The sequence below is a fragment of the Scatophagus argus genome, chromosome 12 (assembly GCF_020382885.2).
Source record: "Scatophagus argus isolate fScaArg1 chromosome 12, fScaArg1.pri, whole genome shotgun sequence".
Lineage (NCBI taxonomy): Eukaryota > Metazoa > Chordata > Actinopteri > Scatophagidae > Scatophagus > Scatophagus argus.
In genome coordinates this window covers 10,190,842-10,217,039 of record NC_058504.1, presented here as the reverse complement: position 1 = coordinate 10,217,039, position 26,198 = coordinate 10,190,842, and the positions used below count along the sequence as shown (strand labels likewise).

At 42.4% G+C, this 26,198-nt stretch overlaps 1 protein-coding gene across 1 annotated transcript; it reads left to right on the top strand.

Annotated features, from left to right (window-relative positions):
* Positions 1-494: 494 nt before the first annotated feature.
* On the top strand, positions 495-26,114 carry atg2a (autophagy related 2A). Its single transcript, XM_046405448.1, has 42 exons — positions 495-1,046; positions 1,400-1,562; positions 2,358-2,507; positions 2,731-2,833; positions 5,850-5,994; positions 6,512-6,733; positions 6,817-6,916; positions 7,476-7,640; positions 7,944-8,086; positions 8,242-8,320; positions 8,414-8,663; positions 9,561-9,702; positions 10,146-10,244; positions 10,961-11,116; positions 11,610-11,883; positions 12,488-12,560; positions 12,720-12,894; positions 12,988-13,130; positions 13,492-13,604; positions 13,735-13,892; positions 14,494-14,626; positions 14,787-14,971; positions 15,050-15,130; positions 16,170-16,276; positions 16,372-16,464; positions 16,588-16,658; positions 17,317-17,393; positions 18,657-18,827; positions 19,013-19,139; positions 19,407-19,630; positions 19,768-19,997; positions 20,107-20,242; positions 20,619-20,846; positions 20,926-21,027; positions 21,381-21,465; positions 22,219-22,372; positions 22,702-22,771; positions 22,896-22,978; positions 23,097-23,218; positions 23,331-23,485; positions 23,670-23,828; positions 24,243-26,114. The coding sequence occupies exons 1-42, from the start codon at positions 876-878 to the stop codon at positions 24,477-24,479; spliced, it is 6,054 nt and encodes a 2,017-aa protein (XP_046261404.1). The 5' UTR covers positions 495-875; the 3' UTR covers positions 24,480-26,114.
* Positions 26,115-26,198: the final 84 nt, after the last annotated feature.

Genomic DNA, 26,198 nt, shown 5'->3' with positions numbered 1-26,198 from the left:
CAAATGTCAAGAGTGAAGATTCATTTCAAGTACAGCAAACAGATGAGAATCTTGAACAATTTTTATGGTTTGAAAAGTTCTTTGTTGGCAAAGTCACTCAGTATCTGTGTGACAGAAACAGAGTGGAACAGCTGAAGTCACAGAATGGCTCAGTTTATTGGCCCAGAGTTTATTTTAAACTAAGCAAGAGATATGGCAACTTTTTATTGACTGTTATACCCAATGAAACCAGACTGACTCTGCCTGAGTAAATCTATATTTAACATGTAATTATATTTAATAATACTATAATAAAACAAGTAAAACTCCACGTAAACAGTCTGACCGGTCCTAAAATGTTATACCGTTACTGTTATATAAATATAAAAAAACTGAGCAATATTGACTTAAGAGTTACAAAAAAGAATGACCTTACAAAGATGGCGCCGGGTGGCGTCGTTTCTCTACCGGGTTTGTGCCTTTCGTCACTGTGACGCGTGACGCACGTACGTTCATCATACCATCAGTTGGCGTATGATAACAATAAACAACCCTGAAACAAGAGATACGCATCAGCGGGACCTGTCGCTCGAATTCGACACAAACGCACTGAAAATATGAGCCGAGACAGCGACAGATACTTGGGGAAACGTCTCGTCAAGTAAAGTTGGAGTCTCGTCGGTCCTGACACAACGCATTTTCGAGTTTTTGTGTCAAGCCTAGGGGAGAACTAGAGTTACGGTCTACCCCTTCCTTAGCCCCCTCCAGCTAGCTGTGGCTCATTCCTTGTTTTTGCACACTTTGTTTTAGTCTGTTATGCAGTTGCCAGAGGACTGTATTCGCACTCGTTCTCCTCCGCCACCTCTTCGCTCCCTCTCCCCGCTCTCTCTGGCCCTATGTCTCGCTGGCTTTTCCCCTGGTCAGGCTCAATCAAGAAGCGGGCCTGTCGGTACCTCTTACAGCACTACCTCGGTCACTTTTTGCAGGAACGACTGAGTCTGGACCAGCTGGGTTTGGACTTGTACAATGGCAGCGGTGTCATCAAGGAAATCAACCTCGATGTCTGGGTGAGTTTTTAAAAGGCAAAAGAGTAGGTGGCCGACGACGTGTGTTTTTGTCGAACCTGTGCACCCTTGACTATTTCGCAACTGTTCTCGAGTTCAACAACAATCTCCAACGTCATGGTCCTAGCTCGCATTTGCTCGAGGAAATATACTTATGGGAAACACATCACCAGCCCAACAGATCTGCGACGTGTCTACATACAGATAAACACTAGATACACTTTCGCCCTGCCATGTTAGCTGTACAGTTTTGCTCACTTTTAATATTACACCCAGAGTGTTGAGACACGTGTGAAATCATTTTTCTCTTTTGTTTCACTTTGTGTTTCTTACTGTCTGCTTCCTCTTTACATCAGGCGGTCAATGAGCTTCTGGAGTCTCTTGGAGCTCCTCTGGAGATAGTGGATGGCTTTGTGAGCAGCATAGCCGTGACCATACCCTGGCAAGCTCTCCTGACTGATCACTGTACCTTAGAAGTTTCTGGTCTTCAGATAACATGTCGACCCAAATATCGCACTGGTAAATTCACTGAAAAACATCTGGGGGACTTTGGGGGATGTTAAGCATGCATCAGTCAGCCACAGGTTGGGTGAGGCGATCATAGGGATTTCCCAGGTCTACCCATGATGTTTCAATTTGACAAGTGCAGCCCGATGTCATGATTATTGTAAAGGCTAATTTGTGTGTGTTTTACTACTGTTTTCCCCCAACTATTCCCAGTAGAGTAGAGTAGAGCTCTTTACTATGCATGTGAGGGTAGACACCTGTCTGCGTGGTAAGTTTTGATATGCAAGTGCTATAAAAATTATTAAAGAAAAAAAATTGTCAGGAAATAGTGAAAATGCCCTTTACATTTTTTCCACTTACCAAATTGACATATTCAGATTGTTTTGTCAGAGTGAAAGTTCAAAAAACCCCTAAATAGTAAGTAACTGCCATACATGAGGAAGAACAGCTGCACATCCTCACATTTTAGCAGTGACTGAGTGACTGTGCACTGTTAATAGTTGATCAATTTTCTGATTTAGTTCATCAACTAATCCCCTCAGCTCTAAACTCAGGAAGTGCAACCTCGATCTACACGCCCTATTGTTATTGTAATACACTTTTGACAATTTATTGAATATAAAGCGTCCCTGTCAAAAAGTATATATGTCACTCAGACTTTGTGTCTGTCAAAGTGTGGAGTGAAATTAGGTAGAAGGTGCATGGCCAAGGCAAGCCTGATCTTTCATATTTGTTAATGAATCGTTTACATAGTAGCCCAGAAGTCCAGAAATGACTGAAATCCCATATGGGTTTGTTTGCACTCAGGTGGGAGTTGGGACTCCCAGGGCTGGTCATCAAGCATGACTTCCAGCATGCAGCTGGCTCAGGAGTGCCTGAAGGACCCCCCGGAGACATCCGAGGAGCCACCTGCCCAGCTGGAAGGGCTTGAGATGTTTGCACAGACCATTGAGACGGGTGAGTCAAAGCTGTGTGTGTCCTCGCTTTGTAAAGAAGTGACAATGTCAACATACAGACATCAGAATTCAAACCACAATGATAATGTGCACTCTGACTGAATCAATGCTATTATTTCTCCAAATGGAAAACCCTGCACGAATGCACACAGCTAAGAAAAGATGATTTGCAAGATTAGCACTAATGAACCTTTGCGTGTCTCTCATCTCAACTGTGTTTGCAGTCCTTCGTCGTATTAAAGTTACCTTCATAGACACTATTGTTCGCATTGAGCACCAGCCCCTGGACCTGGAAACAGACGTTGCCTTAGAAGTGCACATCAAGCGGTAGGTGCTGCAACAGAAAAAGGAAAGACCTTCTAATTATTGCATCTGCTTCATGATTATGTTTTCTTTATTTTTCTATATTGAAATATTTTCTTATATTTGTAAATGCAGTAAACGCAGGGCTTATACTGTGGTTAATTCCTTTTCATTATATTATGAAATACTACTGGCAACATGCACTGAAACCTGCAGACAGAGCAGCTCATGGGACTTTCTGAAATGCAACTTTAAAGGTCACTTTTACGGTTCATTTGGCAATAATATATTTATAGAAAAAGCCTAGCTGAGATGCCTTTTAATGAATTACACTTCTCTAGAAATGTTATGCACAGAAGACTCGCTTGCTTTGTTCTACAAAAGAACCTTGTCCCTGTAAAGCTACTAAGTTACTCTCATCATTATCTTTAAACACCCATGATAGTTTTATGTATGGCAGAAGCACATAGAAATTTTTCTTCCTTTATTCAGCTTCATCTCGTATGCATTTATCGAACAGTAGATTTTTTTTCCTTTTCTTTTGAGGTTTGGTCAGAGCAAAAACATATAAAGTATCATGATGAAATATCGAATTTTTACAGCTTTTTAACTATAGTTGAAATCAGTATATTGTTTCTGAAATCAAGTCTACTTTTGTTTTCATTGAAACATTTTTTTGTTGGCTCAAGTAAGTGGTTATTCTGTTGGTTACAAGTAAGTGGGTAGCACTGTGATGTGGGCCTCTTTTGTGAAAGTGCGGGTGTGAACAAATGTTCTTCTCATAAATGGGCCATGGTCATAAAGACATAAAAGCATCCTGCAGCCCCCCACCCCCCCACGGTTAAGGGGAGGCACAAACTGAAACGCAAACTTGATCTGAAGCTCTGCAGTTGACGAAAACAAGGAAGAAGTTACATGTGATGAGCTGAAACATAGTCATCAGCATAATGATTTTAATCTTTTCTGTCACACAAGCAAAAGCATCCAGTTTTATGCCCACAGCTCATCTTTGTTGTATTTCACTTTCAGTTAATCACAACAAGGTGCTAAAATGTCTGTCTGTAATCATTTATTTTGTGACTCTCCCACATCAGCACTTGCATTATTTTCAGTGGAGAGGGAAAGAAAAATGGGAGCCAAGAGTTACATTTCATCCCCTCTCCGCTCATCAGCAGATAAGGAAAAGAGGCCCCTGCTCAGTTATGAACTTGCACTCTTGTGTCTTTTACTGTCAGGCTGCCTCAGTGTGAAGCTCATTTTAAACAGGGTCAGTACTGATGGGGTCGTTCACCTGAACAGGATTTTATCAGTGGCTGCAAATCACTGCAGGCTGTACTCAAGGTGTACTCAATGTATGATGTCAGGGGGAGTCTGTGACCTTGACATGAATGCATTTGTGTAATGTAGCTGTAGCCAGATAACTAACTGGTTGTATACTGACTGTAGAAAAAAATAGCAAAACATAATAACGATCTGTGCAGTCAGGATTTATAGAAAACAATTGTTGTTCTTAGTGATGTATTTTTATTGCATTGTTAAAACCCGAAATCCAAAAAGAAAAGGTCCTGATCTGTTCCTGAGCCCGTGCAGCAATGTCCTCTGTAATATCATATCTATATATCTATATAATATCTATATAATATCATCACATGTTCCGCAAAGTGGTCAATGTCGACTCATTCATGCTTGTGAACAATTGAGCCTTTTCATACCCACTCATGATACTATCACCTGTTGTCACTGAACCTGCTTACCTGTGGGATGTTCCAAACAGGTGTGGTTTTGCGAGCCAGCACCAGCGTTCCCAATCTTTAGTTGTTCCTATCCCAACTTGTTTGAAACATGTCGCTGGCAGCAAATTCAGATGCTGTTTTCAGTTGAGTATATGTCAAACAGAATTAGCAAATTATTGATGGTTTTGTTCAGTGTTTTTTTTTTTTTAAATCAGGATGGTATTTTGAGCTGCAGCGTTCGGTCCTGATCAAGTTAAATGTACTAACAGTGCTGCTGTGACAATACTGTTAAAGTAAATTTGCTCGCTTATTGTTGCCATTTTCTAACCTGCTTTACTGTGACTATTGAGCTCTTTTTGTTTTTGTGGCTTATTGACAAAGCTGCTCAGGATGGCTATGTTGATCCAGGGTCAGTGGCCAGAAGGCAGATTTATTTATATAGCACCATTCAGACACAAGATAATTCAAAGTGCTTGACAGGGGTAGAGAGATGCTTTAAAAATAAGGCATTAACATACAAGAAAAGAAGAAGAAGAAACAGCAACAACCAGAACAAGTGATTTGAGTGTGCTGGTCTGATTATCTCCCCATGAAGAGATCAATGGACTGACAGTGAAACTATACTTGAGCAATGCAGACCTTGGCCACTGAGTCAGTAAGCAGTGGCAAAATATTAAGAGATATTTGTAGTTGTAGTTTGAGTGTCCGTCGTCAAGTATATAAATTTTGAACCTACAGAATAATTTAAATGAATATTTTGATAGCAAAGACTTTTGGTCGTTCACAAGCTCAGAGCCCTCTCACCTCATCTTCTCTTCCTGCTGTGTAGAAGCGTCGTCCATCCCATCCTTCTTTCTGCCCACCACGCTAACAGTTGCAAACAGGAGCAAACTCCTCTGTATCACACACACGCATTGCTTCAAAAATTATTGGTCTGCCCCATTCAAAATCTCTCTGATCTCAACCACAGAGCCCTCGCCACAGCCCAGGAACTCACTCACCCACTTAACCCACCTTTCCCCCTCCATAGATACAGGGTTTGACAGGTCTGAGTTCTCTGAGTTCTAAGTTCTCTTCCTTACATCAACGATTCTGTGAGTTTTTTATCAAAATTAAAATCACATTATTTTAAACCTTTTGCTGTCTCCATACGGGTGCGGCAACTTCTTCATTTGCATTGGATGAGCAACAGACTTTTTTTTTCCCTCTCATTTCTGAACATACACACGTCTTCCACTGTGGACTGGTTGTAATTTTTGTCATGGTGCTAAATAATGTGCATGTTTGTTTGCACGGTGTTTCTCCAGGCTGGAATACTTTGACGAGGCAGTTCGAGATCCTGCCAGCCAGACTGCTGTACCTGTTGACATCCACCAGCCGCCTGCCTTCCTGCACAAGATCCTCCAGCTGACGGCTGTACAGCTGTTCTACGACAGCTCCGGCACAGTGCAGGTAAGGGATACTACACTGCTCAGGATTGGTTTTGGGTTTTTTTTTTATTTCTTTCACTCTATGATTCAGATATGTGTACGATTTACTAATTCACCTCTCGAGCAGCAGTGTGAAAGAAAAAAGAAAAAATATGAAAGAGTGTTATGCATGGATAAAAACTAAGAATGCTTACACAACTTTCTGCCACAGCATGAGTAGTCCAGGAGGAGCTGATGTGGATTAAAGGGCTTTATAACTTGTTTGGAGAAAATCTTCAGCTCTTCCAGCCATTCAGTTAATCAGTTTCGTCTGGCACGGTGAAGTTTTTTTCCCTTGCTACTGTTGCGAAATAATGTGATAGCCACTTTGTTTTTATGTAAAATTCACATTTATTTCTCGATAGTGGAAACCTTATATACTAACATGTGTTTTCAACTAGCGAAGGTAGGCACAGCGAGCAGACAAATGACGCAAACGTACAAAAACATCAATGTAAGTTATAACCAGAAATGTTCATAGATTTCTCCTTATATTCAAGGGTCCTCCTGAGGAGGAACGCCCAGAATCAGCCATGACAAGTGAAGAAGAAGAAGAAGAGGAAGAAGAAGAAGTAGATGCAGATGAGGGAGAGGATAAAATGGGGAGGCCCCAAACATCCCCTCCCTGTCCTCCATCACAGCCACTGCTCATAGGAAGCTGCTCCGGTTTCATAGAGACCACCGTCAAGATCAAACAGAATGACATGCTGCCTGGACCAAAGGTGTGTGCGTGCACACTCTTACACTGTGAAGGATTTAAACATGCAGCTTGTATCTTATTTTGACTCCTGTTTCCTGTCATCAGTTGGAGTTGGATGGGAAGGTGGGCTGTGTTCACATGCTGCTGTCTCCAGATCAAATCACCCATCTTACAGACCTGCTGGCAGCCCTCTGCATTGACACTGGTATATTAAAATACAACCACTGTGATAAACAAGCACTGATGCCAGGCCAGGGTCACACCTGACTTTTGCCATTCAAGTGCCCTATAAGTGATTCTTGCTTTTTATTAGCATTACGCGTTATGTTGTTTATGGCATGAAGCAAGATAAGTCATATTCCTCAATGATTTAAAAGGTGATTGCGACTTGATCAGCTTATACTGGTTAATGGCAAGACCCAGTCAAAGTATAGTCAGATCTGTTTTGTTATTTTTTATACTGGTAATCAATTTGACATTAGCCTTCAGAGGTACTTTCAGTTCACAAATAAAATATAATAGAAAACACTCTTTTCTCCATCTTCAGTGCTTATGGTAAGTAAAATGAACTAATGATGCTAAGGTTCATGGACACACTCACAAAAAAGGAATGCTAATTCACTACTTATTCATTATTTCTTCTGTGTCTAGCAAAAAAGCTTGTGCTGTTTATTCTGTAGGTCAGAGCTGGAGAGTTAGGCCACATCAGGTTGAATCCTTTTTGTCACACTCAACTCTATCCAATCCAATCCTCTCTCCATCAGAACCAGAGGCCAAGTGTGGTGGAGTACACAACCGTCCGTTAGACTCAGATGACCTGCGTATGATTGAAGAGGACCTCAGTAAGCAGCTGGGCTCCAGTCCTAGAGACAGGGAGTGGGATCCTGAGCCAACCCTGGAGCCCTACGTCACCAGCCTGGAGAATGGAGGTATCCAAAGAAGCACAGATCCACTTAAAAACTGTCACATCCTCCCCAAAAGAGGAAGTTTTACCTTGGAAAACCCTGGAAAAAATGAAGCATTCATACAGTCTACAGGTCATACAGGTTAACATGTTATTATTAATCTCAAGACACAGGAAATCTGTCTTAAACCAAGTGTCTCACTTTTGGCCAAAAAGTGGCTGGAGGTGTGGAAATGACTTTGAAAACTCTTTCGAGCAGTGTGCCATGATGTAGTATTTAGTGTGTGTGTGTGTGTGTGTGACTACATGCCTGCACTTGTGCCTACAGAAATGTTTTACTCCATGGGTCCTGCTGGGATGACCAGTAGTGTGACATCTGTGCGCTCTGGCAGTGAGTTGTCAGACAGTGATATGGAGTCTTCCACACACAGTATAGCCAGCTTCACACAGCCTGCAGCACTGTCTGCACAGGTATCCTGTCTTTGATTTTTGTTTTGTTTATTTCTTGATTAGCACGATCAAAGAATACATTTGATTAGCTGATGCTTAAATTCCTAAAACATATGTGTTGATATGGTTTAGTACTGCAGAGGCAATCTGATTTCCACTTTAATTTTCCCTGCCAGGGCATGGTGAACTGTTCCAGGAGATATCCTGTAGCGGGCTGCCTGTCGAGTCTACCCCAGGCAAGCAGCCGGACCAGAGGTAACGGTTTTGTATCACCACTTTGAAGGAATCAAAATTAAGTTGCTAAGTGTGTCTTAAAAAAACCCATCATCCTCATCTTCTTCCTTCCAGGACGTTCGCACAGCGGCCAGGCTGAACAGCTGAAGCCCGATGCGTTGTTGCGACTGACCCTTGGTGGGCTCACTCTAACCCTGCTGCAGGAGGACCCGCCCTCTCAGTCTGACAGCGCCTTGTCGTTGGCTCAGGTGTCTCAGGCGTTCTTCCGGGAGCTGGCCTTCTTTAAGGACAGCATGTTCAGTGAAAGAGACTTACACCATCTGAGAGGTGGCTTTGCCAAGGCCTGCCCACATTCCCATCTCAGGTAGGAAAACACAGATGCTTAATTTGTCTCTATTTCTTCCCACCTGACTTTCTTTTACAACAATTACACATAAGCTTGTGCAATAGACTTATTTTCAATGTGCAATTTTTAGATTTACGAGGCTTTTAGACGTTGAGAATTTTAAAGAAAGTTGCTAAGATTGACTGAACAGAGGCTTCTCAGTTAAGAAATGATTTGTAGAAATGGGTATATGTGAAATACAATAAACCTTGGTGAAGTTAAAGTGGAATTCTGATGCTTTTAAGCCTGAGCCATACATTTACATGTTCAAGTGTGTAAATGCTTCATATTTACCAAAAGTTTTGGAATTGGTTCAGCAGATCTCCTCTGCTGACAGCTACAACATGGCTCTGACAATCTAATACATGTCCACTAAAAGTTTTTTGCCACTGATGGGCTGAGGTTGTCAATTGTGTGTCTGACATCATGGAAAGCATCCCTACAGAGACAGTCCTTTTTGTTAAACCAGAAACACAAGTCACACTCAAGAAGTGTGTCTCTCACGATGGGTGAGTAGTGGCATGAAGTCGACAGTGGCAATATAAGTCACAGTGGGAGAGAGAAGTTTGGAGTTTATCAAGAGGAACTGCCAACAAGAGTTTCTTGCTTTAAACGACCTGTAGGTTCGAGAAATATGCTACTTGTCTGAAAAGTTTGTTTTATTTGATACGATGTAAAGTGCAGAGGGCCATATTACAGATGTGGTTTGCTTTTTTCCTTTTTCGTCAGTTTGTGTGTTTCTCCTGCCTTATGGCTTTTCATCTGCTTTTGCTGCCGCTCATACTGCCTTGAGCACACATAAACAGTTGTTGAGGGCTTCTGCAAGGTTCTCCTAGCTGAGGGTTACTGACTACTTCTCATTGTCTTCTCTCCCAGAGTGACAGGAGCAGCAGTACAGGTTGCCTGTGAGATGCGGAGCGGGAGACGCCATAGTCGGGCTGTGACCTCTGACCTTTCCTTCAGCAGACTGGAGCTGTTGGAGTGCCTCTGGGAAGATGGAAAGCCCCAGTATAGCGAGGTAGAAAATCTCTTGGTTCAACTCTGACTCTGTGGCTGTGTTTACACTGTAATACTGTAAAACTTGATAACATCTTTTTGTTTATGTTCAGTGTGACCAATATCGTTTGCAGTAGGAACAGTAAATGATTCGCCTAGGATCATTATCAGGTCTAGCATTGCAGTCTGAACACCTCTGTCACAGCTGCTCTTCATCTTTCTTCTCCACCCGAAGCAACATCACGTGTTTGACTGCCAGCTTCGAGTCGTGATAAGTTTCATGTTGGATAGGCAACATACAGAACATATAAATGACCCAAATTAGAGTCAAAAATGTCCGATGAGAATGTGTCATATCTAACTAAACTTTGACCCGCTGTCACAAAGTCAAATGTTTGTTGTTCTGTTAACAAGCTGAAAAAAGAAACTCGAGTGAACAGTGCGTCTCTCTCTGTGTCTTTCCAGTTGCTTCAGTTCCAGAAAGCTGGTATGTTCACAGTTGGAGCTGCAGCCAGACCATGTGCCCAGCTACACTACGGCCTCACTGAAAAACACCTGCGCAGGGTATGCATTCATACACACACCAGATATGAGCAAAACCTTTCTCATCTCAAATAAATGGTATTTGATCATAATCCATTTTCAGTTTCTCTTTGTGTGAAGCGTCTCGCATTTCAGTGTACAAAATGTGCTGTACAAATAGTATCTGGTTTGTGTAGTGCATTATATTTATTCTGTACTTATTCGAAAAATGAAAAATGACTGCAAATGAAGTGAGTTTTAAATAAGTAAAGCCTCAGGTATTTATTGTTCTTTCATCGTTAAAAAGTTCATATTACTTTTTTTAATGGCATGATGATTGTGCAGGTATATTACTATTTCCAAACTTTTTTATTAAAGTTTCCAAAAGGCTGTATTTTCCCAGTACTGAATAACTTCAATTTAGACATTTTATTGCCAAAAAATCAATAGTATTTTTTTACTGCCAGAACTATATCTTTGGCAGGCTGCATAACCCTCATAAATAGCTTTGGCTAATAAAAGTCCGAGTTCCCAGACTGTGACAGTGCCAGTAATCATGAGCATATTCATGCTGACTTGAATCTGTCTAATAAGATGCATTAGCAAGGTTTTTCAGGCAAAGGATTCCTTTGTGTCCCATGTGTGCCTGAATGATAAGATGATGACACCAATTTTTCACACAGTTAATACACATACATGTCTTTGTTTCTCCGTGTTTTTCCCTTTTGGTGTGTCTGTGTGTGTGTACGTCATGGCAGGGAAAACAGCGGGTGGTGCGGCGGGAAAGTGTAGTGCGGGTGGAGTTGGCAGAGCTGAGCGCCGAGCTGGACCTAGACGTCCTGAGTCGACTGGGGAGCCTGAGCAAAGCCTTCAGCCACTGTCCCACACAGACTGCTGGACCTGGACTCATACAGGTGGAGCCACACAAGCTTGGTTATTAGACCTGATGATTAAGCATGGCAGTTTGTACATACAAGCAGAGCCTCCTAACACGAGCTCTGTCACATTATTTGTTTGTAATCACAGAGTACCACACTAAAGTGATCTGCAGAAAAGCACAGAAAATAATTTTGGCTTTAGTAATCCAGTTTGTTTATGCAGAGACATAGCTATCTATGTCAGCATGACACTGTGCAACTAAAAATAGACAAGCTTTTTTGAGAAAGTTGGAAAGGTAATCCTGTCATGTCTGACCAGGCATATTGTGCTGACACAAACATGGACCAAATTACAACATATGGGTGCAAATAAGCACTTCTTATTTAGCCACAGAAGATTCTCACTGGTCAACAAGGACAGAACACAGTTTGTCTTCTCTTTATATCTCATCAATCAGTTCTCAAAATCCATGTTCAGCCAGTACTGATAAATAAACACTAAAAGGTTTCTCACTTTCTTTCTTCTCAGACCCAGACGAGTGAGCTGTGCTCCTCCTTCACCCTCCTCTCCCCCCACGCTGTCCTCAGGCTGCGCTTCCCCATACCTGACCTGCGGCCCATCTCTAAGCGTCGACCACCGACCCAGAGGGCAGTGCGACAAGAGACCTTAGTGCTGGAGCTGACGGAGCTAGAACTGAAGCATCAGGAGGCCCCGGGCCTTCAAAGCGAGCAGACTGCCCCGGGACAGCCGTGGGCTCCCTGCCTCACCCAGCTGCTGGAGGCCTCCTTCACTGACCTGCATGGTGGGAACACACACACAAAACCTATACAATACTAATACTGACTGAATATTTATTACAAGATCAAAGACAGATGGTCTAATATGATTTCAATTTTATTTGTTTTAACAGGATAATTTAATTAAAGAGTTTGGTCTAGACCTGCTCTAATGGAATGAGATAACATTTGTTGTGAATTGGCGCTATATAAATAAACTGAATTGAATTGAATCCCCTCTCTGTCAATATTGCTTTTCAGGAAAACAAACAGTAAAACCATTAAACATATCAAAACCATGTAAATGTAATCTCTTCATCCAGAATCTTATTTTTTAGTTGGAAAGCCCCTTGTTTTTGTTAACATGGTGCCATTAGTCAGAGAGAAAGGGAAAGTTCCTTGCTGCTGCATGTTGCGTATTTTAAATAACACACATTGGAGATTGCAGTACAAAATGTATCTGTTAAAGACTAGATATGTAAGGACTGACTGTTAGAATACAGTTCTATCACTGAAAACAGTAAAAGCAACCCTGATAACCAGTTATGTGTTCTTGCATATGCATGGCTGAAGCAGACATTTTAAGATGTGAAATGCTAAATGGGAATGACTTGTGTTGTGTCTTATCAGGATCATACGAGGGCTGGGAGGGTGGCTCTTTCCCCTGTATCAGAGTGAAGAAGAACCGTGATGTTCTGCCCAGGTTAGTGTTGTGTTGAGAACCTGTAGAAATCAGCACTTCACACCACCAAAGAGTTTCTGCCGTGTACATCGAGTCATTCTCGTTCATCAGATCAGACAAAGATATTATTATAATCAACCTCATAAGTCAATATTACTCACGTACTGTTTGTGTGACCAGGATATCGGTGCGTGTGCGTGGGGGTGAGGCTCAGGACCCGGCAGCAGGTCTGGATGGGATGAACTTGGGCCTCATCAGGGACCTCGGGGCTGCCTTCTTTGAAAGTCACTGTGAACTCAACGACAAAAGCAGCTCTCCGTTCTCCTCCAACCGCACCATGTTTGAGACTGAGGAGGTGCGCTGACTCACAGAAAAATAAAAAATACTCAATTTATCAGACATTCAAAGATCCCAGAGCGATCTCAGTCCTCGCCCTCCATTGTTTTAGATGGTGATTCCGGCCGACCCAGAGGAGATGAATCAGTTTCAGGCGCAGTGTGTTGCTCAGTGTCAGTGTGCTGTGGACATCAACCTGCCACTGACTTACATCCTGCTGCCCAGCAAACAGGCCTTCCAGAGCATCTATAACAGGTACCTCAACAGAAGCACAACTCCCCAAAATGTTGTTTTAAATTGTCTTCAGTAGCAGTTGAAGACAGTAGTTGTCTTAAATACAAAGAATTTAGACCTTCTTCTGAAGATATTATTGCTCTAACACAGTAATGGGTCAAGTCTTAAAAGATGCACTTTCTCTGCCTTTAAACATCATTGATTTTTCTCTTTTTATACTTCTGCCATCCTTGCTCCTAAACTGCTCATGCAAAACTGTTATACGTTATATTAGAAGTGGCTTCGTCCTCCAGCTTTGTTCTGTTTTTTGGTCTTTATAATGGTCTTAAATCCTACACCAGAAGTAACATTAATTTTCCTCACCCACCCATTCATCCAAAAGGATCAATAATGATCTGTTGATGTGGGAGCCTCCTCCCCCCTCAGCCCACAGCCCCGACCACAGCCGCCATCACTGCGATGAGTTCCAGTTATGCAAGTCGGCCTTTAGACTGGGTGAGTTGCTTTGGTGGAAATAATTGGGTCGTGTAGGCCTGCTGGACACTCGCCTGCTAAACGTCTTTTATTAATCAAGTTAGTGTGTGTTGTATTTGGATAAGGACGGTCGTTCCTGTCTCTGCCACAGACTCCGATTCAGAAGAGGACGAGCCTCACTTCTACTTGGCCAGTGAATCAGCTGGAAGGACTCAACAGTCAGCTTCTCGTCCCAACCACAATTTGAGCCTCCTCTCTCTCACTGTGATTATCGGCAAAGGTCGCCTCCAAGCCAGAACAGACAGGAAGGTGAGCCATGTGGCTGCTAACCATAGTTTAAAAAGACCCTGAATTTAATGAGACAAGGGATGTGTACCCGTAACTGGCTTGATCCAGAGCTGTTGACTTGAGACTTAGGCTTGGGCCTGTCTGCTGGGAGATTTTATGGTCAAAGGCAAAGGCGACTTGAGTTGGTGGTCCCGCAAATACTGAAGAATCTAATGTTGTGTGAAGTTTTGCCACACTCTCATGAATAATACACGACATCACCAGGATTACATCTGCATAACACAATGCGGACTTTTATAGAATAAAATAATTCAGATGAGAGAAAAGGGCTTTCATTATAAAATTAATGAGTTTATATACCAGAAGCTCAGTATTTTCCCCTCCACTCCAGCATATCACCTGTTTTCTTCTCAGTAGCCATGGATTGATCTTAGTTATTGAAAGAGCTTTTCATTTTAGACTTCTGACTTTTTTGGTGTGATTTTTGGCTGTCGTGCTTGGTAATTTTCATACCAAGCACTGACAGAACTTGGATTTGGTTCAAAAAGACTTAAGATACCTGACCAGATCCATTTTTTTTATCCATTAATTTTGCTGTTTCGTAACCGTCTCATTGCTTCAGGAGGACCAGAGTCATGGCGAAATTATACTGGACCTGGAAGGGGGGAAGATGTTCAGTGTGGCTCAGCACCAGAACAACCCCAATCTCAATTTCCTGTGTCTGGAGAGCAAACGAGTGGAGCTCTACCATAGAGGTGCACATTTTCATGTTGATTGCAAACACTGAATTACGGCTTCGTTCATGTTTTCTCTTTTAGTTATGTTGAAGTAACTTTATTGTTAAGTTAAAAAATTTATTTTCTGGGTCAGTTATCACATTTTATTCCCCCTCTCGCCCACCACACACAATCACAGCTGTGGTGAAAAACACCCCCATCCCACAGCGGTTAGAGATGCCCAAATTCACTCCCCCAAAGCACTTGGACCCCACCATCTACCCCACAGAGGTGGGCGTGAGCAGCGTGAGCGGCAGGGAGGGAGAGCCACAGATGTTGTCCACAGCCATTAAAATTACGCTGGACCCACAGAGGAGTGTCAAGGTACGTCCTCTTCAAACTCCCGACTTTGCAGCTGTTGCAAATTTGAAATTAAACGTCTGTTTTTCTTTTTCCTCATAGGAGTTCCTGGTTGCTCTTCGACTTCAAGGTGCCACAATGCGACATTACATGACGCAGACCAATCACAGCTGGCACGAGCAGGTGAGAAGCAGTACAAGCAAATTGAAAGTGCTCTTACAGATATCTTCTCGGCATTTTCTTGTCCTCCCTGCACCTAAACTCAATGACAGGCATGTATTGTGCTGTTGCTTTTACTGAACACATCATCCTGTTGCTTTTTGACATACATGCGTGATACATAAAGTGTGTATTACACTATATATATATATTATATTCCATTTGTGCTGCTAAATCTCCCTAAATTCTACACACAAGTACTCAATTGAGGAAAACGGCCCTGTTACAGTTATATTACTATGTATTGCATCATTAGATAATTATTAGCCAGGCATTAATATAAGAGCAGGATTTTATTGCTGTTGTTGGCTGGGGTGGAGCAGATCTGTTTAAATGATGACGATTTGAAATAGTTAAAAAAAACTTTATTAATGTATGTATGTATTTTAATGTAATTTTAAATGTGAACTTAACACTTGGTGTAAACTTTGGTGTATTTTTTTTTTTTTACAGTAAAATGTTGTGAAATGTGGCAGGATAGACGTAGAAGGTGATATGACAAGAAAAGTACCAGTTTGTACTCAGCTGCAGTCCTTGTAGTTAGTTACGGTAGTTATGAATGTATTAGTTAGTTAAAGTCCTCGAGTGGATGTCGATGTTCGTGCGCCATGGTATTGATTTCACAGTCTGATTATATGGAACAAACAGCGCCTGAGAATCTTTCCATCCAGAAAACTAAATACATTAAAGAAAACATATTAACATCACCCTGCTGTCCCACACAGGTCCCACCAGAAATATCAACAGACCACTTTTGCCTTTTTTTCACTCCCAGAGATAATAAGTATATACTATTACACTGTAGTTAGTAAGGTATGATAATAATCAAATAGACCTGCAGTCTATGTTATATTTGTAGCCACTGGAATTTGTTGTGTTTTATTTTCTAGCTGAACTTAAGCTGGAAAATGCAAACCACACACTTCAGGCTTTAATCAGATTAGATGGATGAATTTACAATGTTTGTTATGAGCCAACTGAGTTCTTCTTTGGTTTGTTACAGCTGGTTGACTTCCTGGATGTCATTGATGATCCCATTCTGGGATACACAGCACCAGCTGTCATCACTGTCCTCCACACACACCTCGCTACCTGTGCTGTCGACTACAGGTATATACATAAAAAAAGGAAAAAAGGTGAAATGCTGGTGTACATTATACTTTTCTCTTTTTTTGACCCTCGCCTTGTGTTTTTATGTTTTCCAGACCTTTGTATCTTCCACTGCGATTGTTGTTCACAGCAGAGTCCTTCTCTCTGTCCAGTAACATCATTGTAGACACTGCCACTTTCCACCTCAGGTAAAGTTTGCTAACAGACTGCAGCAGACTGACATATTAATGTTAACAAATATTATATTTATTGGAATAATTACCTGAACTAGTGACTCAGATCAGGTTGTGTTTTTGTTACGTTGTGGTTAGATTCATCCTGGATGACTCTGCTCTCTACCTCTCTGACAAATGTGAGACTGACACCGTGGACTTGAGGAGAGGTAGGACACATGTTCACATGGTTTGTCTGTTTCATGTCATCATGTACTGACTCTCGCTGCTCCTGCAGAGTAATGTTGCTGCAGGCTGGTGAGATTTTTCGTATCCATTTATATCGTCTCTGATGGAGTTATTTAGCACTAAAAGTCCCGAGATCCAGACTGTTCATGTAACAGTTCAGTTCTTGATGAATAAAAATGAGTCAAAAGTGTCTTGTTTCCTAAATAAAGCCCCCTATGGACAGATGTTGTTAATTAGCATTTTGCTCTTTGTCTTGTTGTTTATACACTTACTGTACTGTTGGATCTCGTATTTGCGCTGTCTCACTCAATATGTGTACTCCTTATATGTAGCACCATGTAGCATCCTGGAGGAACGTTGCTTCATTGCTCTGTGTACTACACTTACATGGTTGTAATGACAATAAAAAACTCCTTGACCTTGACGTTGACCCTCGACACAGTACACCTGGTGTGTTGTGCATGTTGCAACACCAGCGTGATTGTTATTCCATGTAAAATAAATGAGCCAAACTAAAACAAAAACAGGTGTTGGAAAATCATGTCATCCTACCATCACGGACGTCTTACATTACAGTGGTGAGGAAAACAACAATCAGTGTCAGAATAATAAAGACCTCCATCTGTTTGTGTGTCACAGACTACGTGTGTATTCTGGACATTGACCTACTGGAGCTCGCCATCACCACGTGGAAAGGGAGCAATACGGGCAAGCTGGTGAGTGGCCGCCATCTGTTTACATACCTGTGTCTCTTTCACATTCAGTCAGCAGCCATGATACACCGCAGCACAAAAATGACTAACCCTGCCAGAGAAAATGTGAGCGTAAACAAAACATTGTAATTTTAGTTCAATTCCCCTCAAAAACCACTAATGAGCACAGGCTCCGTGTTTATAAATATTTGTTTCACCATAATGAAGTTCCACTACAATAATAGCTTCAGACAGCAGTTTAAGACTCGGATCGCTTTACAGTTGGACACGAAACCAAAACCATCAAGGCGACTGTAATCATGTCGTCCCTCAACAGTGATGCAGCTGCCATTTTAGCCAATCAGCAGCAAGGTGTACAGATGTGAGGAAGGTCAGTTTAAATTCTGTTATGACGCAAAGCAAAGATGTTTTGTATGTCCATTTGCATTGTTGAGTCTTTTCCCTGAGGCCTTTGCTTTATTTCATGTTTATAGTGTTGAACCTTGTTTGTTTGTTTTTTAACCTTATTTATTGTTTTACATTTTTTGTTTTGATGATTTTTTTTTTTGATTTTTTTTTTACATTTTACATTTAATGCATTCCTCCAGTGCATGTTTTTCTTCAGGCTATGATGGATCTGTTTACTGTTTTTTGTTGGTGTGAATAACTAAAGCCTTATTGATCACTGATGATCGCCACAAAATGTTTTTTTTATCTCTCGTCACACTGATATTCTTAGTATTAAATCTTGTAAATCTGGTTCATCTTCTCCCTCGCTGGTTGCATTCAGCAGATCAGCACTTACACATGGCCTGACTGAGGCTAATTTCATCATTTGACATTTATAGGATCTTATATTAGCTATACAAAGCAGTCATCATTTTTAATGGCTGTCGGTTAGAACAACTGCACATTTATCACCCGCCAAAGTGGTTTGTCGGTGTTCCAAATACTGCAGACATGAAAAACATAATTTCCTAAGGTTTGGGAAAACCTTATCTGTGTTTCATATATCACATGACAGATTGAAAAAAAAACAAAAAGAAACAAGTGAACAAATGTTTTGGAGATTCATCCAGCATGCATTACTGCTGCTAAAGGGGAGACGTGTTGTGGCTGTGATATTGTATTCTGCACAGTAAAAGACTTTGATTGATATTTGTTACATCATCCCCCTCGCTTCACTGCTCCCCACATAAGTCCGTGTATTTCCTCTCTGTCGCCACCTTTATTGATTCTCCTGTTACTCATTTAAATATTCTTCCTCTGTGTCGCTTTGTCTTCCAGTCTCAGCCTCTCTTTGAGCTCCGTTGTTCCAACAATGTGGTCCACCTTCATACCTGTGCTGACTCCTGCGCTGCCCTGGTCAATATGCTGCAGTACCTGGTCTCCCAGGGTGACCTGCACCCCCCTCCACGACACACCTCACCCACTGAAATCGCTGGACAGAAATTACCCGTAAGTATTCACTGAAGAGTCAAGATAATGAGGCCAAGAAGAAGTAAGATTTTTTGATGTTGTTTTTGCTACATAATGATAAATAATGAATGATGCAATGCAATGATGAGGAAACTGAAAATGTCTGTGAATGCTAAAAAGAGTGCTGTGAAATTGTTTGTTTGTGTGATATTCTGTCTTGTTAGCTGTCAGAAAGTCCTGCGTTTGGGCTGCCCTGCCCTCCAGCTGAGACCGCTGAGATCAACCAGTATGACCTGGCTGATGCCTTAATTGACACAGAGAAGAGCCACCGAGAAGAGAGTTTAGATCCAGGTACCGCAGAGTTTGTCTGGTTATTTAACACATCTGAACAATCCCGACAGGATACAGTTCAGAGAAATTCTGCAGTGATGCACATTGCCTTGTGTAGGGGAAGAGGTTTATTAAAATGGTTTGGTTATGTGAAGTGCGATTAAACTAAAACCTGCATGTGCTCAGGAGGTTTTTGATGGCTGTGGAACAGGGTGAAGCGTTTACATCTTTGCATGTTATTGTTGATGATTTCTCAAACTGACTGGTGGATTCTCTGCATTTGTCCAGGGTCACCCTCCATGCCAAGGGGCTCGCCTGTCTCCGTCTACCTGTTCCCTGGTGAAGCCTCAAAGTGTGGCCCCTCCATCCTGCAGGGTGAGGACTCTGAGCTTGATGGACTGGTTGCCACAGCAACAGAGGCACAGGCAGATATGATGTCAGACAGAGGCTCTGAGGGCTCCACTGACAACGATGATTTCTGCATCTTGGAGGCTCCCGGCATGGGCATTCCTGTGAGTCCCTCTCATTGGCTATATGGTCTTCTGTCTTTCTTTTTCATCCTTATTAGCTGTCATTCCCTGGTAGACTCATTTTCAGACGTGCTCTGTATGCTTATTCACAAAATGTCTACATGTGGAATTTGTTCCAGCCTAAGGATGGGGAGCCCGTGGTGACGGTGCTGTCAACGGGGCCCATCAAGGTGAAGGACAGTCACTTTTCCAGGCCTCGAGGCAGCTCAGACCTGCTCCGAGCCCCCAGCCGCTTCCCGGTGCCCCAGAGCAGGGTGGTGCTACGGGAGATCTCTGTGGTGTGGCATCTCTATGGGGGCAAGGACTTTGGTGGCAAACCTATATCTATACATGCCCAGCACGCAAGCAGGTAACACACACACACAGGGCACACCTCAGTGGTTGTGATAACTGTCATGCACTCACTCATTCTTTCTCTCCTTTGCTTTTCATTCACCATCTCCATCCTGTCTTGACAGGGGACGTTCAGTCCCTGCTGGTGTGCGTGGGTCCCCGTCTCGCTCCGTCTCTTCCTCCCGGCCCCAGAACTCTTGGCGCTGGGCTGGAGGCAGTGGGCGTCAGCACACACTGCTGATGGAGATCCAGCTCACCAAGGTATTGATGCAGCATGTATAATGCTGAGTTGAGATTAAACTGACACTAGAAGTGGGTGGTTAATTAAGATGGATTTCTGTTGCAGATCATGAAGTGATTTGTCGACAAACTTCCTTATGTGATTTGGGCATTTGTGTATTGTGTTGTGTATGTAACTGTTAAACTTATGCATCTTTCAGCTATTTATTTATGCCTATATCTTTGATACAGATTTGAGTAGTAATGATCATCTCATCCAACTATTCCTTTCAGTTCAACTTCAAACTGCACTGCTTACCATTTTAAAACTTTCCCAGTACATCTCCAGCTTCACTAATACAGAGACAGATTCAAACATCCATCTTTTTCTACACATTGCTCCTGTTCTGTCCTCCAGGTGTCCTTTCAGCATGAGTCTTACCCGGTGGCAGTAGTGGGGCAAGATGGGGAGGGGTCAATGGCAGCTGGGGTCGGGGTCAGCCCTGGAGGCGAACAGCCCCTCTCCAGACAGGTTTTCATTGTCCAGGAGCTGGAGGTTCGGGACCGACTGGCCTCTTCACAAATCAACAAATTCCTTTACCTCTACACCAGCGAGAGTATGCCACGCCGAGCCCACTCCAACATGGTGAGGCAGGTGGGGAGGTGGGGGGTATGATATGATATTGGACTATCTGTGATTTTGATTGTGTGTTTTCTTTTTGTAGCTGACAGTGAAGGCCCTGCAGGTGTGTCCCGAGTCTGGACTCGGTGGTCCAGAGTGCTGTCTTCGGATCAGCCTGCTGCCACTAAGACTTAACATTGACCAGGTGACTCCGACTCCTGAGGCTAAATATTAACAGCTAGTGTAATTCAGTCTTTGTCAGTCTATATACAGCCAAAAATGGTTTTTAGAGCTGCAGTGAAATATTGTTCTCATTTTCTCTGTTTAGAAAATGAAGAAAGTAAATGACTGGTTCTTTGGTTTGAGTTCATTCATGCCAGCAGTAGATCTGTGTCAGAGTGGAGATGGCAGTTTGAAGTAGCTACTAAATGAGTCATTGCATATGTCTTTGCATGTTGATCATTTGGTACTAATGATTCTGACAGGTACCAGTAGTTTGAACTGCTTTTTTAACCTCTCCACATCTAACCAACCTTTTTTTTTCTGTCTCCTGTCCAGGACGCACTGTTTTTCTTGAAGGACTTTTTCAGTAATCTAGCTTCCTTTGTTAACCCTTACCTACCTGTGGACCCTGCAACTGAAGGTGAACTACAACTAATGATGTTTTCCTTTGTTGCATATTTCATCAATTATCTTGAATACTAAATAAGATGTGTTTAGTAGAGCCACAGTGCCTGTAAGAAGTATCCACCTCCTTCAATGTTTTCCCCTTCTGTTATATTTGCTTCTTGAATGGAATGGTGGTCAATATAATTTGGCTTTTTTGACAGAAAATTGCAAAAAATCCCAACTTTGTGGCAACAGTTTGCTGAAGACCCTTTTGTATTCCAGCATGACTGTGCCCCAGTGCACAAAGCAAAGCTCCTTAAAGACATGGCTGGATGAGTTTGGTGTGGAAGAACTTGACTGGCCCACACAGAGTCTTGACCTCAATCTCATCCAACACATTTGGGATGAACTGGGTTGGAGATTGTGAGCCAGACCTTTTGATCCTGTGCCTGACCTCATAAATGCTCTACTGCATGAATGGGCAAATATTCCCAGAAACACTCAAATTTTGTGGAAAGCCTTCCCAGAAGAGTGGAAGCTGTTACAGCTGCTGAGGGGGGACCAACTCCATATTAATGTCTATGTATTTAGAATGCAATGTCCTTGAAGTCCCTGTTGGTGTAATGGTCAGGTGTCCCAATACTTTGGTCCATATAGTGTAAATGTTACATATCACTGTAGCATGATTCAGGTTCACTGACTGCAAAACATCATTTTGACCGTATTCAACATTTGCAGTATTTGTTTTAAAACATCTCATGTATTTCTTTTTTTATTTCATTTTCAGCGAAGGCAGACCCTTCCCAGAAGGCGTCTGAGGAGTCAGAGTCAGCTTCTGGTCTGGGACCTGACCTCACAGCCTCTGTGGAAACTACCTACAGCGAGCAGAGCTCCTCCTCTGCTGGCTCCAGCTCCTCCTCCGACCAGCCGATCTACTTCCGGTATGGAAACGCTAACGACACAGTCACACATGCATGTGGGCAGCGTAGGATGTGACGCACACGGAAATCAGTTTGGTTATTTATGGTTTGTTTGAGAGGTCTATTGATGGAGGGTGCGACTTGGTCAGTCAAAGTTCATCAAAGTTGAACTCAAGATGCAGATTTGCTACTCTCTTCCACCAGGTTTTCTGAAAATCTGAGGTAATAAGAGCTTATGTGCTACAAGCAGTAAAGTTGTGAGAATATACAAGTTATACAGTACTCACATCTTGTATGTTTTGAATAATGGCTTCAAACTGTAATATTGTCTCTTCTTCTGCTATTTTCAGGGAATTTCGTTTCACCTCTGAAGTGCCTATCTGGCTGGACTATCATGGCAAACATGTTGTCATTGAACAGGTGAGAGTTGCATCAAACAGCTCATGTGTCACTCAGCCTGACCAAAAACTTATAGTAAAGAAATCCCAATTATTTATGTGTATTTGAGGGGGAATTGTCCTGACTGACTTTATTTGTTTCACAGGGAACATTTGCAGGCATTCTGATCGGTCTGGCCCAGTTAAACTGCTCTGAGTTGAAGCTGAAGAGGCTCTGCTGCCGACATGGGTAGAAATACACACTTCCATACTAATCTGAGAACGTTTCGGATCTGTTTAGCGTCCACTGTTTTTTGGGATTACACTACCCGCAGTTAAAAGTGTATTTCTTCTGTGACACTTTTTAGTCTCCTTGGTGTGGACAAAGTAATCCAGTACGCCGTCACTGAGTGGCTGGCAGACATCAGGAAGAATCAGCTGCCGGGCATTCTGGGAGGTGTTGGCCCTATGCACTCGGTTGTCCAGCTGTGTGAGTTGATACTGCTTGTCTCTGCTCCAAACGCAGCTTGACATGTTCTCTCTCTTGTTTTATCTCTTGATTCATTGTGTTTTCCCCTCTTGGCATCTGTATGTTTCTCCAGTCCATGGAGTGAGGGATCTCTTCTGGTTGCCCATAGAGCAGTACAGGAAGGATGGGCGCATCATTCGCGGTCTCCAGAGAGGGGCAGCGTCCTTTGGCACCTCCACAGCATCAGCTGCTCTGGAGCTCAGCAACAGGCTGGTCCAGGCCATTCAGGTACTCACTCTGTACAGGATTTTTTCTGCAAGTCACGACTGTGAATTAAAGGTGTACAGGAGCGTGGGGACAAGCTACCAGTCGCAAGAAAATACTGAAATTTTTAGGTCATGTCCATCTCAGCCTGTGGTCCATTCAGAATGAGCAGGGCTTCATTGTTGATGTCTTTCTGCTTCTCTTGAAGGCCACAGCAGAGACGGTGTACGACATCCTGTCTCCAACTCCCCCTTTAAACCGCTTCGCCATCACAGAAGGCCGGGCCCCCTCTAGCCGGCCTCGCAGGGCGGCTCAGCCTGCAGACCTCCGAGAGGGTGTGGCCAAGGCATACGACACCGTCAGAGAGGTACGTCAGAGGTTACCCTCGCATTAGTATGTAGTGAAGAGACCGTGTCCCGCTGTGACAGCAGTGCGGACGGTTCAACAGAGACATCATAATATGTAGTGATGCATAGCACATGCACAACGGTTAGCTAAGTTGGAGAGATCAAGTTGATTGAAAAAGTTTAACTCATCATCAGGGAAGTTTTCTGGCTAAATTAATCTAAAATTAGCCTTTCAGATGTGACATTTCCCTGCCTTTCTTTGTCCTCTATGATATAAAATTGGAACGTTTGAAGACGTAACCATGAACTATATTCCGATAAATTAATCAATCAAAAGATAATTCCTGCATAACTTGACTCCTTTTAGTAGCCTGGTTTCTTGAGTGCATTTAAATGTACTACAACACAAAATATTTTGACTCTGTGCTCTCCAGGGAGTGATTGACACGGCCCAGACCTTGTGCGATGTAGCATCCCGTGGCCACGAACAGAAGGGTCTGCCTGGTGCTGTTGGCGGCGTCTTACGGCAGATCCCACCCACCGTGGTCCGACCTTTAATAGTGGCCTCTGAAGCCACCTCCAATCTGCTTGGTGGCATGCGGAACCAGATCAAGCCAGACGCCCGGAAGGAGGATTTCCTGAAGTGGCGCATGGAGGACGGCCAAGAATGATGACCGCCTTTCTTGTCTGTGTGAGAAAGAATGAGTGTGTGTGTGTGTGTGTGTGAGAGAGAGAGAGGTCATGATTTGGGAAAGTGTCTCAACTAAGGGAGCAAATGTGTATTTGTACGTGTGTGCGGACTAATGTGAGTCATAGTGTGCTCCAATGCAAAAACAAAGCAACGAAGAAAGACTACTGCAGTTACTGACACCCATTGTTTTATGTGGCTCCATCATACATGGACTAAATCAGATTTAATCATTCTGTTGTGCATTAAGCAGGCACTCTCCTCATATATCCTTTCTCCAGTAATACACTAGTTTGCAGATCACGGTCTGTTCAAACATATCGTCATCGCTCTCAACTGGCTTCATTTAAATCTAAGCAAGGGCAGGTAGGATTATCACTCAAGGTCTCCCTGTTCATGGACACAGATTGTGGGCACTGCTGAACTGATTGAAACTCTTTGTATTCTAATTCAAAGTCAGGATTTCTGGCACAATTTTACCTTCTTTGAAAGTTCATGTAAAAGAGAAATGGCTTCCTTAGTAATAACACAGCTTAACTGTAAAATAAGTGCTTCAGCTTTCGATGACTATTTCATAGCTTGGAAATGCGTGAACTTGTGCCAGAAATATCCACTCTGTATGTATTCTTATTCACTGATCACTAGCTGTGAATAAAGTCAGAAAGGGTTTCCAGCTGATTAATTAAGGTATCGGTTTACCTTTTTTTTTTTGGGTACAATGTGTGATGAAGTGCTTACGTATAATTATTGTCCAGTGATGCTCATAGTGGAGACAGGGAAAATATTTTAACAAAGTGTCCTTTACTAACATCCTCAAGGTTTTGGCAAGTGGTTTTCAGCCCGACTTCACAACACAACCTAAGCTCATTGGCCCTTTGGCTATGCACCTGCTTCTCAGTGCTGTTATTTGTGCCATAAACCTTGCAGAGTGCCCTTTTAACTGGTTTGTGTTGCCTTCCTCAGCCCTGCACTTTTGCTACTAGAAGTATAACACACACTGGCTCATATTGATACACATCTGACCGAGGACACATTCGAAACTCTCTAGCACATTGGATTCTGTTTGTTTCACAAAGTCAAGTTGCATTTCAGCCATCTGTAACTTGTGGTAAACTGTCCAGATGTCAGCCAGTAGTTACTCTACCTGCAGCTCATTTGTGCTTCTGTTTCTGAGTTGAAGACCTGGATCTGATTTAACCTCCTACTTTTCCCCTGAATTGCTTTGCCCACTTCTTTAGTTGCCTTTTTGCATTTTTTTTTCATTTGTTTTGTATTTTGTTAAAACAAAAGTATTGTCATACTCATTTCAAAATAAGAATTGAGAAGATGTGAATCTGGTGACAGTGGAGAATGAAGAATTGGGGTTTTGTGGTTTAAAAAAAAAAAAGTTTTACATTTTTATCTTTTGTTTAAGTGTAAGGGATGTGTGAATGAGAGAGTGTGTGTGTGCGCGCGTGCATGATGCATGTCTGTGAGGGTGACTGGTTGACGCTTGTTACACCTCTTGTGTGTCATTACTATTGACTATATCATAAACTGTATGAATGACCTGTACAATACAAAGACAAGGAGTATACAGAATTAATACAAAAAATAAAAAAAAATTTGACCATAAAAACTGAAGGCCATTTTTCCCTGATATTTCTGCTGCTAATTAACACCAATATTTTGTTGTATTTAGTGGTGAAAGGTGACTAATTAC